The sequence below is a fragment of the Typopeltis vanoorti genome, chromosome 4 (assembly GCF_054136105.1).
Source record: "Typopeltis vanoorti isolate ZY-2024b chromosome 4, IOZ_Tvanoo_1.0, whole genome shotgun sequence".
Classification (NCBI taxonomy): Eukaryota; Metazoa; Arthropoda; class Arachnida; order Uropygi; family Thelyphonidae; genus Typopeltis; species Typopeltis vanoorti.
In genome coordinates, this window is record NC_143552.1 from 137776795 (window position 1) to 137793824 (window position 17030).

The 17030-nt window shown below is 36.2% G+C and overlaps 1 protein-coding gene across 2 annotated transcripts in view; it reads right to left on the minus strand.

The window, feature by feature from the left end:
* LOC150107706 (ubiquitin-like modifier-activating enzyme 6) overlaps positions 1-17030 on the minus strand; it is a 701981-nt gene that overhangs the window by 37785 nt on the left and 647166 nt on the right. For both annotated transcript variants that reach the window (XM_090391479.1, XM_090391480.1), the window contains exon 34: positions 767-854. In XM_090391479.1, coding sequence (XP_090247605.1) covers positions 767-854 — 88 coding nt within the window. The remainder of the gene's footprint in view (positions 1-766; positions 855-17030) is intronic.

The window sequence follows — 17030 nt, forward strand, 5'->3', positions numbered from 1 at the left end:
CACACATGTGTGTTTACACACATATACTATAATATATAAAGTATATATATATATTACGCTAACGTAATATATAACGTAATATATATTACGTTAGCGTATCCCCTCTCCAGCCAAAAGGCTGTGGGTTCAAATTCAGCCAGGGGCATGGATGTTTGTGATTGTCTGTGAAAATAGTGGTGGTGGTTGGTGGTAGATGGCACTGGTGTTGATGCTGAAAGCAGTTGTGGTTAGTGGAGTGGTGGAGACGGAGAGCTGTGGAGCAGGTGCCTTCCTTCGATGAGTCTTTGAACTCCCTGGAGATGTTATGCAATAATTATAATAATAATATTATACATGCAGTATATGTGTGTGTACATTTCTATCCTACTGAAACAATTGATATTTATGTTCAAGGATATCAGTCTGAGGGGATTTAATCCAGAGGAGCAAAAAATTTCACTCACATATGTGTGTGTGTGCAATTGCATATGTTTTTCAGAGGGGGCATTATTTTCTGAGAGTGAAATTTTTGCTCTCACTTGGAAATATATCTTCAGAGGAACAAATAAACTGTTCAAATCCAGATAGCTATCTGAATAGATAAAAAATTCATGATAACAAACATATCTATCTGGGATTAATAATTTGTGCAATTAGAAAAAAAAAGTTCATTTTGAACTGTTCTGAGTGGAACATTTTATTTTGGTTCAAAGCCATTTCAACCCCTGCTGCAAACTTTTTAATTAACTCTTATATAAAACTAAGTTCAATTTTTCTTGTTACTTACCTTGAGTACATCCATGAATTCCTGTAGAGTCATTTCTGAATTACCTTGAATATCCCAACGGTCCCATATTGTAAATGTTACACCAGGACTAAAAAAAAAAAAAAATTATAATAATAAAATAATAAACACTTGAAATAATAAACACTTCCATAAAATGCTACTTATTATAGAAAATAATAATCTAACTTTTATTGTACCTCTACAGAATCAAATATTCACAGCAGAAGAGCCACTTCATTAAAATGAGAATGCAATGTACCCCTCCATTCCTTCAAAAAATATATCTCAGTCGAAAGAAAAAAAAAACGTATCATATTTAAAAAAAAAAAAAGCAGAAAATTATCATTATTATTAAGAGAGACCTCCAGGGAGTCAGAGACTCATCGAGGGAGGCCACATACTACACACACACACACACACACCAGCTATCATACTTATACTTGAATTCATTCACACTGCTTGCACTCACAACATCCAAAGGCAATCCATTCCAATAAAGCACCACACTCTGAGAGAAAAATCTAGCCCTCACACCCTTCTTGGCGGCCTTCATTCTCAGTTTCCAAGATGCCCTCTCATCCTTTCCCCACCCTCTATAAACTGAAAAATTTCATGAATTGAAATCCTGTACGACTCTTTCAGAAGTTTGAGAGTCTCAATCAATATCTCCCCTCTTTCTTATGCTGCAGTCGAAAATTCTGAATCTGTCTTCATACTTAGAATTCCACAATCCTGATATCATTTTTAACACTCTCTCCAATATATCAGAATCACAACAGAAACCAGAAGACCAGACCTACGCATAATAGCCCAAGTGAGGGCTTATCAAGGCCTTGTAAAGAGGTAAAATAACATCCTTATCTTTACATGTGGGCATTCATTTCAGCATTTCAATTATCTTTTGAGTTGTATTTGCAATCTTTGCCACATGACCCCTGAACTTCAACTTCCTATCTATTAACACCCCGAGATCCCTAGCCACATCAGTTTCTTCTAGCCTAATCCCACCAATATAATATGACAGTGAATATCTAATCATGCCGAAGTGAATGACTTTACATTTACTGACAATGAACTGACACCCATTTTCCCATGCCCACAATTCCAGCCTATTCAAATCATTCTGCAAGTACTGCATATCAGCAGCATTCCTGATTATATAACCTATCCTTGCATCATCAGCAAATAGCTTTATATCTAACAGGCACGACACGACATGGGGAGCAACAGCTGATAATCTGTGGATTACAGCTCTTGGTCTAGTTTTCTCTGTTGCAGAATATTGCTCGCCAGTGTGGCTAAATAGCACACATGTTAAGCTTGTTGATAACCAACTAAATAATACAATGAGATTGATTTCTGGCATAATTAAATCAACGCTCACACACTGACTTCCAGCTCTTAGCAACATTGTTCCACTGAATCTGCGCAGGACTAAGGCTCTCTTACAGGAGTATAAGAAAATCTTGGAGAACACAGCCCTACCAATACATTTAGATCTCCCAGACTTAAGTGTATGACGATTGAGATCAAGACATCCACCACTACAATTAGCCCAGCTACTACTACTACAATCTAACTTTGACCTAAAGCAAAAGTGGCAAGAACAGTGGGAGAGCCAGACAGATGGCATCACAAAATTTTCTCTCCAAGAATTACAAGAAAGTTTTGATGCTTGTTCACACCTCACATGAAAATCCTGGACTCAGCTTAATAGAATACAAACTTGTCATGGTGAATGTGCGGACATGCTTTTTAAATGGGGTAAATGACCATCCCTGTATTGTGACTGTGGAGCTCAAAGACAAACTGTGGACCATATTGTGACTCAGTGTTATCTCACAACATATTCAGGAGACAAATTGGACTTTTTAAGTGCTACACCCGAAGCTATGAACTATTTGGCCAATATGGATGTAACCTTTTTATTTTATTGGTTTTTAAAATGACTTTTAATTTTATATGTTTTTAAAGTGATAGCGTATTGTACTGCATGTTTTGTTATTCATGCCATACGAATAAATAAATAAAGTTTTACATCACTTGTCAAATCCTTCCCAATATCATTAATGTATAGACTGAATAACGGTTGACTGACCAAGCACTGATCCTTGTCGTACACCAGTTGTTACCTTAAATTTTGCAGACTCACATCCTTGTATATCATTTTTTGATATCTGTCAGTCAGCCATCCTCTTATTATTATTATTATTATTATTATTATATAAACCTCCATGAAGTCAAAGACTCATCGTGGGAGGTCCACTGTTATACACACAGTTTACCATACTGTGCTTTAAATATATTCACTATCTCTGCACACACCACACTCTCGGGCAAGGCATTCCAATCACTCACCACTCTCCATGCAAAAAACCTGCTCCTCACTCCCTTGCTCACACCCTCCTTATACAGCTTCCAGGAATGACCTCTTGTTCTCCTGCTATCCTCACCCATTCTGTGCAAAACCTTCCCGACATTAATCTGGTAATTAATCTCTTAACAGCTTATATGTCTCAATCATATCCTCCCCCCTCCTCCTTCTATCCACCAATTTCTGCAAATTGCATTTTGTCAATCTGTCTTCATACTTTACATTCCAGAGACCAGAAACCACCTTAGTCAATCGCCTCTGAACTTTTCCCAATGCAATTTCATCTTTTTGAAAACCAGGTGACCAGATCTGTGCACAGTAATCCATATGTGGCCTGATCAAAGCCTTATACAAAGGAACCATAACATCCTTACTTCTACAAGTCAATGTCCTCCGCATCATTTCCATTATCCGCTATGTTGTCTTCACTATTTTAGGTAACATGTCCCCGAAATTTTAGGTCCTTGTCTACAATCACTCCCAGATCTCTCATTTCCTCCACCTCTTCCAAGATATTTGCACTGATTGTGTACTTTACATTCCATCTCTGCTTCCCAAATTTCAAAACCTTACACTTTGAAACATTGAATTGACATCCCCACTTATTTACCCATTCAGCCAGTGTATTCAAGTCCTCTTGCAAAGCTACAGCATCCACACTACTCCTGATAGCTCTCCCCAACTTTGCATCATCTGCAAACAACTGCACATCACCGTTCAGACCACTCCAGATATCATTTACATACAAATTAAACAGCAATGGACCCAAAACAGACCCTTGAGGTACATCTCTAGTAACTTTCCTCTTCTGGGATATCGCTCCTCCATAGACAACTCGCTGACAGCCAATCTCCAATCCAGCAAACCAATCTACTGTTCAGCCCATCCGTTCCAATTTAATTACCAGCTTGTCATGTGGCAATTTATCAAACGCCTTTGCAAAATCTAAATATACCACTGTATATGCAACACCCTTATCCAACGCATTTGTCACTTTATTATAAAAAGTAAGCAGGTTGCTAAAGCACGATCTTCCTTTAGTAAATCCATCTGGCCACCAAAGAGTATTTTTCTGTTGTCAATCCAATTCTGAAACTTATTCCTAACTAACTTCTCTAATACCTTGACCACAACTCCAGACACACAGACTGGTCTATAATCCAAAACCTTACTCTTATCACCTCCCTTATGAATTGGAACAATTTTACCCTCTTTCCACTCTTTTGGAACTTGACCCAGTGAGAGACTCATGTTGAAAAGATATACAAAAGTTGTTGTTAACGTTCTGGAATATTCCCTCAAGACACTGTTCACTTACTAACAGTTCTTCCTCCTCCTCCTCCTTTCCCACTACTTTCAAGTTCTGCATGTTGCCTAATTCACAAGAATGAAATACCATTAGAAATTGCTCACTAAATATCTCAACTATATCCTCTGCAGCAGTTATCATTCCTCCCTTTTTAACCAATCAATCCCATCCTACCATAATCATTCTTTCTTCTACTGGCGACATATCGAAAAAACTCCTTAGGATTTTTTTTGGCCGCTTTAGCTAACTGCTGCTCATACTGCATTTTTGCTACCCTTATCAAGCTAGTCACCTTCCTCGCTGCTCTTTGTACTTCTCATGCAACTGGTTGTTATAAATACTCATTTTGTGTTTCTTCCATAATACCTTCTTCTTCTAGATTGCATACCTTATCTCTTGATTCATCCATTTTACACCCACTCTATTTACCCTCTTGACCCTTGGAATACACTCTGATATTGCCTCAACCAAATAGTTCTTGAGTATGGCCCAAGCAGCAATGATATCCTTTCCATCCAGTTCCTCTTTCCAATTTATTATCGCAAGCTGTTTCCTGAGATTTTCATAATTACCAATCTTATAATTCCACATATATCCCTTTCTAACAGACGTCCTCGAATGACTGGTCAGTCACCCTGCACGTGATCACCTCGTGGTCACTCTCACCAACTGGTGGAAGATTTGTCACCTCATTTATAATAACATCATCTGATGAGATGATCAAATCCAATACTCTTGATCCTCGTGTACCCTCTGTTAGGTGTTGCCTAAGGTAATTATCTTTCAAAAACTCCAAAAATCCATTTTCTTTACCCCCAGATGCAGTGTCTTGCTTCCAGTCTATATTACCATAATTAAAGTCACCCATAATGATAACTTGTTTCTTGCTAGCTAGGCCAATTTGCCTATACATTTCCTTCTCATTACCCTCCATATTACCAGGTCTATAGCAACACCCAACTAAATATTTCATCCTGTTTACTTCTACCTCACACCATACCGCCTCAAAACCGTGACCACTATTTGCACCTTCTTTAGATGGGCACAACTGCTACCGTTAACAGTACTCCTCCTCCTTTTCTTCCCTGTCTATCTTCACGAAAAATATCATATCCATTCATCTCTATTCCTGTTAGGATGTCATCATCATCTAACCATGTCTCACTTATTCCAACAATTCGGGACGAACAGACTTGAGTAAAGCAACAGTTTTGTTCCCCTTATTTCCAATACTTCTAGCATTAGTGAATAAACATAAGAAATCATTACTGCTTCTACAAGTCCTATGAACGTCACTCCTATGTGATTCTTCAATACCTTCCCCAGTCACTTTCTCTATATTACCACCAATTGTACAACTTTCTTCACACCTAAACTCTTCCCACCCATCCCAGGCCATCTCATGTTTGTCTGTGTTTGTCTGCTTACACATTCACCTCTGAATTCAGCAACCTCATGTTTCATAATGTTTCTCTCCCCATCTACCCTGACTCCACCCATTTCCCTGTTCATGTTGTACCTCCATTCTCTCATTTACTTCATTCATAATATTCACCTCCCCATTTGCAAGTGAACAAATACCTCTCCCTACCCTACTTTTTTGCTCTTTCATATCACTTCGCACCACCTCAGATATATTCATTACAGTCATTACTTCTCCTGCCAGTAAAAATCTCTCCAGCAGACTCACACCAAAACCATTTAAATGCAGCCCATCTTCTTTATACAATTCTATCCGTCACTCAAATTCCTCCCACACATTCACAAAATGCACTCCATTCTCCTCACACAACTGTGCTAACATATCGTTCATAATCTTTGCTTGCCTCCTCAGTTCATCACTATCATACCTTAGCAACACACTGACTACCTTTCCTACCACACTGTTATCTTTTACTCTCCTTAATAATCTCCTTATATCCAATCTAGCATTTTCCTTGTTCCCATCCAAATCATTTGTTCCTACTACAACCACCAACTCTTGTGTTCTCTTATTCCTCATGTCCAACGCTTTAATCACTCTCTCCATTCTACCACCAGGAAAACAAATCTTATGCATCTTCTCATTCAACACACCTCTAATAATGGAATCTCCATAGAGAGCCACTCTCGAATCATTCGATATATCTTTCGCATGGCCATCTTTCCTTCTGCTCTTTTTCACTCTTCCATGTATGTCTCTAATTCTTTTCATCTCATTTCGCATGCAGTTCATCTTTTGCCTCATCATCATCAACTCTCATGTCCATATCCAATATATATTCCTGTCTGACATTTTCATGTAGTTTCATATTATGTCTTTGGATATTTTCGGTCGTGCAGCATTTACAGCAGTCCTCGCACTGATGTTCTGACGAGGATATCCAAGGATAATTAACTGACCCATTTTCCTTCTCTTGAGCAACATTCTGATCCTGTAATGGAAGCTGCTGATCATGTATTTTAGGAATGTTTGGCATAACAGCAGGTAATAAGAGTGAGACACCAGGTTCGATATCTTTTATCATACTTTGTGCAACTTGAAGAGAAGTAGATAATTCAGGTGATACAGAACAAGGAACTAATATTTGGCTATCTGTACTTAGCCCTGATTCTATGTTATTTGAGTGAGTTTCAATTAACTCAACAGTATTAAGAATAGGCATCATATTCATTACTGGGATTGACAATGAATCTTAGAGCAAACTGTCAAAAGATGTCACCACCTGTGATTCCTCAATTTCTATTATTGTATCTTCACTTTATTGTGATCCTTTTACCAACACTGAACTCTGTATAGATGGAAATGAGTTTTAAGTTGGACTAGGATATATATTTGAATTAGAAACAGAAATCTCATTTAATGGATAATCAGTTCCTGACAGTTCTAACCTTCCTTCATTTGTGAACAACTTTATTGACCTGTTGATATCTTCTGGTGTGTCTAATTCATTTACTTTTGATGACACATTGGTTTTCATGCCTTTACTGTTAGAACCATGAAGATATCTACTCCGATGTCTTCCTCTTTTCTTCTTAATTACTGGTGGCAATTCTGTACTGCATTTTTTCAGTTGTGCCTCAGCAAGTAACGGCCTGGTTACTTGGGTCATGTTCACTCTTCTCCTGAATATCAATACAGGTATAGATATTCAGATCTCAACATTCAGACTTTTAGCAGCACTAACGTGACAAGTTGGTCTTGGGAAATGATCACTTCACCCTTGTACATAAAATCTATTATCATTTTTAAATCCGTGTATTTTATATCTTTGAGAATAACAACTGGATGTTTACAAGAGTTTTCAAGAAATATGCCATAAAAGAAAGAACTGCAGGCAGACAACACTATTTTGTGTGCTTTAAGTCTCTTACCTTCACATACTAAAGTCACATCTACAAAAGTTTCAGTAAACAGTAATTCATTAAAAGTAGTTAGTACATTGACATGGTGATTATTCCTTCTTAAACAGATCTGCTGAGCCTCCATCTTCATAATCTAGTAACAATTTTTTTTTTTAAGTTAACCAATAACAAGTTGGAAAAACGAAACTAGCACCTAAATTGTTATATCTTTACCAGCAATACAATGGTTGTCATACACGTGTAAATTAGGCCTAAACTCGACGCGTACACGAAACTCCAATCAGTGAAAAATGACACTGCATTACTGACTTTACTCACAACATTAATGACTTCATTTATTCTAGGAATGTCTGATCACACACATATACCATCAATATAATTGAACTTCTGCACAAACTAATAATGTAAACACGAGAACTGAAAGTTATCTGACATTAACTAACATGCCATCTGCTTATCCATGATAATATTCTATAATCCAAACCCATATTTTCCAATTTATGCAAGTCTGCCATGCTGTATTCTGTTAAAAGCCTTAGCAAAATCTAAAAGTATCATGGTGTATCCATTCCCCTTTTCTACTTCAATGGTAACATTGTTATAGAATGTGAGCAAGTTATTAAAACATGACCTTCCCTTAGTAAACTCATGTTGTTCATTGCAAAGTAGAGATTCACTGTCAACTCATTTCTGAATGCGAGCCTAAACCAATTTTTCCAAAATCTTCACCACCACTCCTGAGATACTGATCGATCAATAGTTGGATATATCGGTCTTTGCACCACCTTTTGTGCAATGTAATGATCATACATTCCCTCCATTCCTGCAGAATCTTCCTGTACTGAGACTCATATTAAACATCCTGGTCAAAGTAATGGCCAGTTCAGGTAAACACGCTTTTAACACGTGCTGATATTCCATCGGTCCCTGTTGCTGAATTCTTATTCAACTTGTGCAACAGCTCTAATACCTCGACCTTACACACCTGCATTTCACACCCTCATCTAGTGAAGACGTAGCAGCAGTGAGCTCAATGTTGCATTCACCAGATTGATAGCTTTTAGCAAAATGGACACTTATTAACTGAACAACCTGTTCTGCATCTGTAACCCTCATGTCATCTGGATTTAGAAGAGTTATACTTTCATATTCATTCTTTCTTTTACTTGCAGCATTTCGATAGAATTCTTGTGGACTGTCTTTAGCATGCAGAGCCAGTTTCTTTTCATACCCAGACTTTGCTTTCCGAACAACAGTTGTGACTATTCTAGTCTGCTGCTTATAACCTTCATAATGGTCATCATCCTTATGCAAACGGTATTCCTTCCACATCGTCTCCTTTTCTTACGAATCTCTTGCTTAATAAGATTACACATCCATTTGACTCCTACTCTATTTATTCTTCAAACTCTTGGAACACATTCTGATATCGCATCATTTAAGTATTGTTTAAATGCTTTCATGCACTGTCGATATTCTTTCAATACAGCAACCAATCCCATTCCACTGAATTCAGTATACTCCTCAGTTGGTCATAATTTCCTGCTTTATAGTTCAGCACATAACATTCATAAACTTAGTCAGTTTCCAAGTGAGTAACAAATGTCATTGTCACCAACAGTGAGGAGGCAGAATAGTCATGTCATTAAGTGAAACGCCCTCTGACACTATAATCAAATCTAACACTCTTTGATCTAGAGTTCCTTTTGTCACATGCTGCTTAAGGAAGTTGTCCCGCAACAGCTCAATAAATGCATTTTCATTCTTCTCATGAGATTCTACTGCTATCCAATCAATATTTCTATAATAATTAAGTCTCCCAATATGATTACTCTTTTCGCGCTCATCTTTTCTCTTTGGCGATGCATTTCTTCATCACTAGCAACCATTCCACCAGGTCCGTAACAACACCCCACTATGTATTTAGTCTTGTTAGATTCCACCTCACACCAGATGGCTTCAAACTCACTGACACATGAAATATTGTTAGTAGTATTACAACAATCATAGGTCTCAACCTCTAACTGGATTTAAAGTCATCTGATATCATTAGCAGCATGCTCCCTCCTCTCCTATCCTTCGTAAAAATAGTGTACCCTTTACACTTGATACCATATATATATATATATATATATATATATGTAGAAAGTATTTTACCTTGGGTATAATAAATGTTAAAGATACCAAGCTATTTTATACCTGGGTTTACTCCATTTCCCAAGTAAGCAAACAGACAAAACAAGTCAGGTTTGCGCCTGCAAGTCTAGCTGATCCTGCACGTAGTGCAAGACCAAGGAAACTCATGGTAAAAGTAGAATAAGCTCTGATCACTAATCTTAATATTTACCCTTAATGCAAAGCACATCTCCTGGAGGAGATGTATGATACTTTGTATTAAAGACAAGGGGCCACTACCCAGATCGGTTTCGACCTTTATTGAGGTCTCATCAGTGGGAGCCAGGCTAGAAATACCAAGATTTTAGTAATATAGAGCTTATAAGTATTTTACCAGAACAAGTCACCATAAGGTGTTTTAACCTTATTAAATAAAAATCTCAGGAGGAGATAGACTTGCAACACTTGCAGGCACAAACTTGGCTTGTGCCTGCAAGTGTTGCAAGTTTGTCTGTTTGCTTACTTGGGAAATGGAGTAAAACTAGGTTTAAAATAGCTTGGTATCTATAACATATATATATATATATATATATATATGTGTGTGTGTGTGTGTGTGTGTGTGTATTCTTGATCTCTTACTTGGCTGTAATGATACATTTTAGAGAATAAATTTTACATGACTCTAAACCGAGATAAAATATTAAATTTTAATGATACAACTACTTTCAGCCTATTACAGCCTTCTTTCAGGTATCCACTAAAGGTAGAACACAGTAATAAAAAAATTGAAATTACAAAAAACTGAGAATTACAAGCAAAAAATGCAATATATAATTGACACAAAAACATTGTATTTTTCAAGTCGTTCTATTTAACGTGCTATTGTTTGTTGTATGCGTGCTTGCAGGTTCTCGTGAGTGCCAGAATTGAACAACTGCAGTATGGCTATCAGGGATGTTATAACTCAAATTGCTGTTCAAATGTTCAGGATTAAGGAGGATTTCCATGGACTCCACGATTTTTCTTTCAAACTCATCACCACAGCAAAAAATGTTTTTGGATTTATCCCAGCTAGCTGAGTGACTCTGTAGATCGTCATGAGGGTTATTAGAGAAAAGAACATGACTGGATAGCACAGATGCATGTGATCTTTTATAGGAGATGTCTCTCTTATGCTCCTCAATACGCAGTTCAATAGATTTGTTAGTCTGTCCAAAATAAGGAATATTACAGTCGCAATGTGCCTTTCATATGCCTTCCAAGCATATGGAAGGCATATATTCTACCCACTTAACCTTCCTCCCGAAGAGTTAATTTTAAATAAAACCATTGGTAATCCAGGATCCTATAACAATTGTTATAGGATCCTGGATTCATTTTCACTGTAACAAAACTATCTATATGAAAGAATGTTTCTCTGATGTTGTCTTAAACAGAATATAGCTTTGATGTAGTTAATTTATTTCGTTTCATTTATTTATTGTAATTTTATTTTATTTTCCTTAGAGGTCAGTCCAGTAGAATAAACATTGATCAAATCATTGTCTCTTCAGCATACTATGTGAAATGTAATTTAGCTTGTCTCTGTATATATATATGTGTATACTCCAGATGATGACCTTAATATGAAGGTCAAAATGTCACAAAATTAAAATAATTATTTATAACACAGTTGTAGAGTCCATAATTTGTGTAAAATGGAAAACTCGCTTCCTTTCCTGGATACACTAGTCACACATTTCTCTGGCAGTCTATCCTTCACTGCCTACTCTAAGCCTACACATGCCAGCTAATATACATACACATGACAACTCTTACTGCTACCCTTCAAACTTGGATTGAGTCATTAACACCCTCAAAAATAAAGCTATAACAATTTGCTCTAATGACAGCTCTTAAATAAGAATTACAAATTATTACAAACACATTTACACACAATGACAATAACAAAAATGCCATCAATAAAATTCTTGATAAAACTTCACCAAAAAATGCAAATAATATAGATTACAGTAATACCATACTCATTCCATACATGAAAGGGATATCAGATAAAATAAATGGAATGCTATACCATTACAACCTTAATGCTACTTTTAAACTATCTACATCATCATCGATTTCCTGATATGTACTCCCCAGGGGTGTTAAGATTACAATAACAGCAACAACAGAAGGATCCAGGTCCATACTGGTGGAAAAAGAGCAGGCCCAGATTCCTCCACAATGATCTCCCACAGGATTCTGCGTTAGTCCTTTTACTCTTCAACATCTACATATCCGATATACCACATATCAGCTCACACAAATACATGTATGCCGATGGCCTAGCGATCCTACACCAGTCTACCTCCTTTGCCAACCTGGAAACAACCTCAAACACAGACCTAAACATCCTGGAAGAATACTTCAAGTGGTACCTGAAGCCAAATCCAACAAAAACTATGTCCACAGCATTCCACCTAAACAATGCAGAGGCAAATTGATACTTAACCTCTCTCTTTCTGTAGCTATCTGAAACTTGGAGAGAACACTGGTCCAACAATCTCCCAACAAATGGTTTCCTGGTTGAAGATCCTTGTGCTCTGTAGCCTGGTTTTGCTCTTCCTAGGAAGGTTTGATCATCTGTCAATGGGATCGGAACTAACCAGGGCAGACGTGGCTACCTACTACACAAATGGAAACTGTCAGACCACCATTTTTGTGACTGTTCTCCCCATACCATAGACCAGCGGTCTCAAACTCAAATGTAGCAAAGGACCAGTCAATTAGATGTATATCAGATGTGGGCGGTATTCAATATTATTCTGTGAACCAAAACATAAACTAAAAAAAGGCTCTAACAAAAGCTCTTTTGTTGCCAGGCCTTTATGACTTACATAAACAGTTACACCACTATTTATAACCATTTTTATTTTTAACTTTTAAAAATATAACAAGTTTAGAAAATATAAGTTCAATTACATTTTATTCATACTTTAAGAAAATTATTTAAATACATAATTTTGACTTACAAAAATAAAGATTTTTATCTACAAGTCATTTTTTTTAATTTGATTTTGATCCTGAAACCTGACATCTTTTCCTCTGTACTAACATGTCAATATCTGCTTTTTCGTTTCGTGTTACAATATGAAAAAATATGCCTTCTCCCATTTTTCTTGAAAAGTTCTGCCTTCTTGATTTATTTTTCTTTTTTTATCTTTAAATTCAAACATTGTTATGGGGAAAAAAAATTAAGTTATTGAGGTATCTTTTTTATTAACACACTATCATATTACAATGGTAACCTGTAACTTCTTGGCACTGTATCACGTGGCTTAAAATGGCTGTGTGACAAGTAACTTCCATTCAGTGTTGCCAACATTTGATAATAGAAACATGGTACAAAGAATTATAGTAATAAGTTTTACTTTTGTTTAAAGCTGTCATAAAACATTTAGAAGTTTGAATTTTTTTGTTTTAATCCTGCAGCATGTTAGAAACATTGATTTTTAGAAAAGAAATCATTAAGGTCGTTGGCCGTATCCAGCCTGTGGGCCCAGTTTGCGACCCCTGTGATAGACGATCACTCATATTATGAACGACTGCCCAAGAAGCTAATTTCATGGTAACCTTCAAGACATCCACGAGATGATGGATGAGGTCCTGTATTGGCTTTCTGTACTAGACATTGATCTATAGCTGCATTGTATTCTTTCTGCCATAAGAATAAATAAATAAATAAATGACAGCACTACATGATTAAGTTTACATTATTATTAATCTCCTATTAACAAATTTCCTCCAAATCAATCTATTCTTGTGAGCACTCCAATATTGTCATATCTAACATTCCATGCTTCTAAGGCACTTCTAAGTGAATCAATATGCCTACACCTTGGTCTTCTTCTGGATCTCTTTCCTGCTATCTTGGCATCAAACATCAAACACAAAAAATTCAAACTTCTAAATGTTTTATGACAGCTTTAAACAAAAGTAAAACTTATTACTATAATTCTTTGTACCATGTTTCTATTATCAAATGTTGGCAACACTGAATGGAAGTTACTTGTCACACAGCCATTTTAAGCTACGTGATACAGTGCCAAGAAGTTACAGGTTACCATTGTAATATGATAGTGTGTTAATAAAAAAGATACCTCAATAACTTAATTTTTGCTAGCCTTTCTTCATCCATTCTATTTAAGTGGCCACCTTAGATTGGTTTTGCTTACACATTCATTTGATTACCAATAGTGTGAAGTTTCTTTCTAATATCTTCATTTTTAATATGATTCTGCTATTGATGCCATTGGTTCACTAACTAATTTTTCTCATAACTCTCATATTTGTGGGCTCTAGTCTCTCTCTCTCTCTCTCTCTCTCTCTAGTCTTTGATCAAGAGCTTTTTAACCCAACTCTCAGATCCACAACTTAAAACTTTTTTGAATACTATCTTGTATACTGCTAGTTTGATGTTTTGGCTAATTGCTCTCTTATTCCATACACATTTATTCAGCTGGCTACTCATCATACCAGCTTTTCTAAATCTGTTGTCTATTTCCAGATTTAAACTGTTATCCTCACTAAAAACTGTGCCTAAATAGCTGAAATATTTTACTTGCTCTATAGGCTCTGCATTCAGAATGCAGTTGAAGTTTTATATGTTCCTGCCCATTTTCATAGTTTGGTCTTTTTATTGCTGATTTTCATGCCAAATTTGTTATAGCTGTTATTCAATTTAGTTACGAATCCTGTTCACTTGCACTTGACGTGTTCAGGAGTACAACAACAACAACATCTGCATAAAGCAAAGAGCCAAGTTTGGCATCTCCAATTCTAAATCAGGCCTATGTCACTTTCTTTCATAATGTGATTAATATATATGATGAATAAGAGTAAAGATAATGTGCATACTTGTCTTACTCCTGATTTTACATCAAACAATCTTCCTATATTTCCTTCAATTCTAACTGCTGACTGACAACTTAAATATACACTATAATTGCTCTGTATAATGTTCCATTCACCCCCATATAATTGTAGTGTTTTGAAAAGCTTTACTCTGTCATATGCCTTTTCCAGATCTAAAAAACTTAAGTACAGATCCTTGTCATATTCCCATGATTTTGTCTTAAAGTGAAAATCTGATCTTGATAACCTCTATTTGGCCTGAACCCAGCTTGTTCTGATCTAAGTTTCTCTTCCACAATCTTTCTCAACTTTCACGTATGCTTGCATAAATCATAAATCTTACCTGGAACACTTAGTAGAAAAATTCTTCTCTATAATTCTCGCATTCAGTTTTATTCCTTTTTTTTTTTTTTTTTTTTTTTTTTTTAAAGAGATGGGTACTATGAAAGAGCTCTACTCCAATCATTGGGAATCAAGGATCCCTCCCTCCAGCCAGTGTAGCTCGTAAGAATTTGTAGTGGTGGGGCTGCAATACTACCAGTCCAAGCTGTAAGTAAATTGTGCATTACCGTCACTATGTTATTCGAACTAGGTAGCGGTTTGGTACGGGTCTGCACTGAATGCAGCTCCAGTGTTGAGTACTAGGCTAGGGCTAGTATTGGTACTAGCCAGTACTGATACTAGCCTTCACAGCACATTGACTATTACAAAATACTATCGAGCAGTATTATATTACAAACAAGAAAATAACAGTTTTCAGATTAATATATAAAAATTCAAGACTGGCGATAATAAAACAGGAACTTTCATTTTATACTGGAGGGGGTTGCAGCCCTGCAACGCTTATGGACGAGCTGCCACGGTCTCAAGCCAACCCTGGGGGTATACCAAATCCATTGCACCTGTAACTTAATCTATACTGGTTGAATTGGATGCACAATTTCAATCCATAAAAAAAACACAAATGACACATTAAAATTTAACGTTTTGGTAATGCAAAGCAGGCCTCTCAGATCACACTCTTAACACTCTACACCAGGGGTGTCAAACTAGCGGCCCCTGATGTCTCAAGGAAAGATTAAAAAAAAAAAAGGATGGTTGCTTTTTATAATTAAACAGAAATACCGTACTTCCTCAAATATAACTCGCCCTCACATATGACTGATTTTACTTTATGAAAAAAGAAATTAAAAAGTTCTGCATATACATCGCACATGAAAATAAAGTCTAAACACTTTCAAGTCGGGGAGATAACACGTTCCCCGAGGTAAACAACATGCCTTCCCCAACTGCCACTATACTGCAGATACAAGAAAAATAAGTAGTTTTATTGTACCACTGAATAAAGTACAGAGACATTTGCTGCCTGTGTAATATATTTCTTTAGTGTGATTAGAGACAACTGGTATAAAAATGGCACTAACTAACGAATCACATGTCCCCTCCCACATTAACTATGCTGTTTAGACCTAAGCAAAACCATATATTGCACTGGCAAACACAGTATCTAATTAAATTCTATTGTTTTTAGTTAGATGTGTGTGAATGTGCCCACTAACTCAAACACAAAGCTGCAATAAAATTCGAAAACGTGTTAAAACTAAGACATATAGAATGAATGTTGTTATGATAATTTCAGATATTATGGAATTTGGTTGAAGAGAATTAGCTTTTCAGTTCAAAATCTTCGGCTTGAGTTTGTGTTTTGGTAACACGATCCTTTGTTAATACCGCACCAATCATATCCACATCTTCATAGCTGTTCTATCTCTATTGACTGCCATTGCTGTCTATTTCACGTTCTGCTTTCACTTCTCAGACATTCGTGAAGGGTGTTTATTACGTATCTAAAATCTTGTAAATTACTTGTAATTTTTACTTGGAATAATGGGAAAGAAGATGACTTTGACAATGCACACAAGGAAACCGCATTCGAGGCCAGAAATAGCTATAACAAAGAGGAGATTCTTGGTAAGTCATACCCATTTTCAGTTTTTTTTTCTGAAAACTTTAGTTTCTAAAAATTCCCACATATATCTCACACCATGATTTTTTTAGCTTTAATTTTGGGAAAAAAAAGTGCCAGTTATATTCGAGTAAATACAGTATCGATTTATTCATTTTCATATGACATTTATAGTTACAATATTGATGCAATGACCTGCCATAATATAATTGCAGTAATAAAAATTTATATCGCAATTTCAATGTTAGATACGATCCAA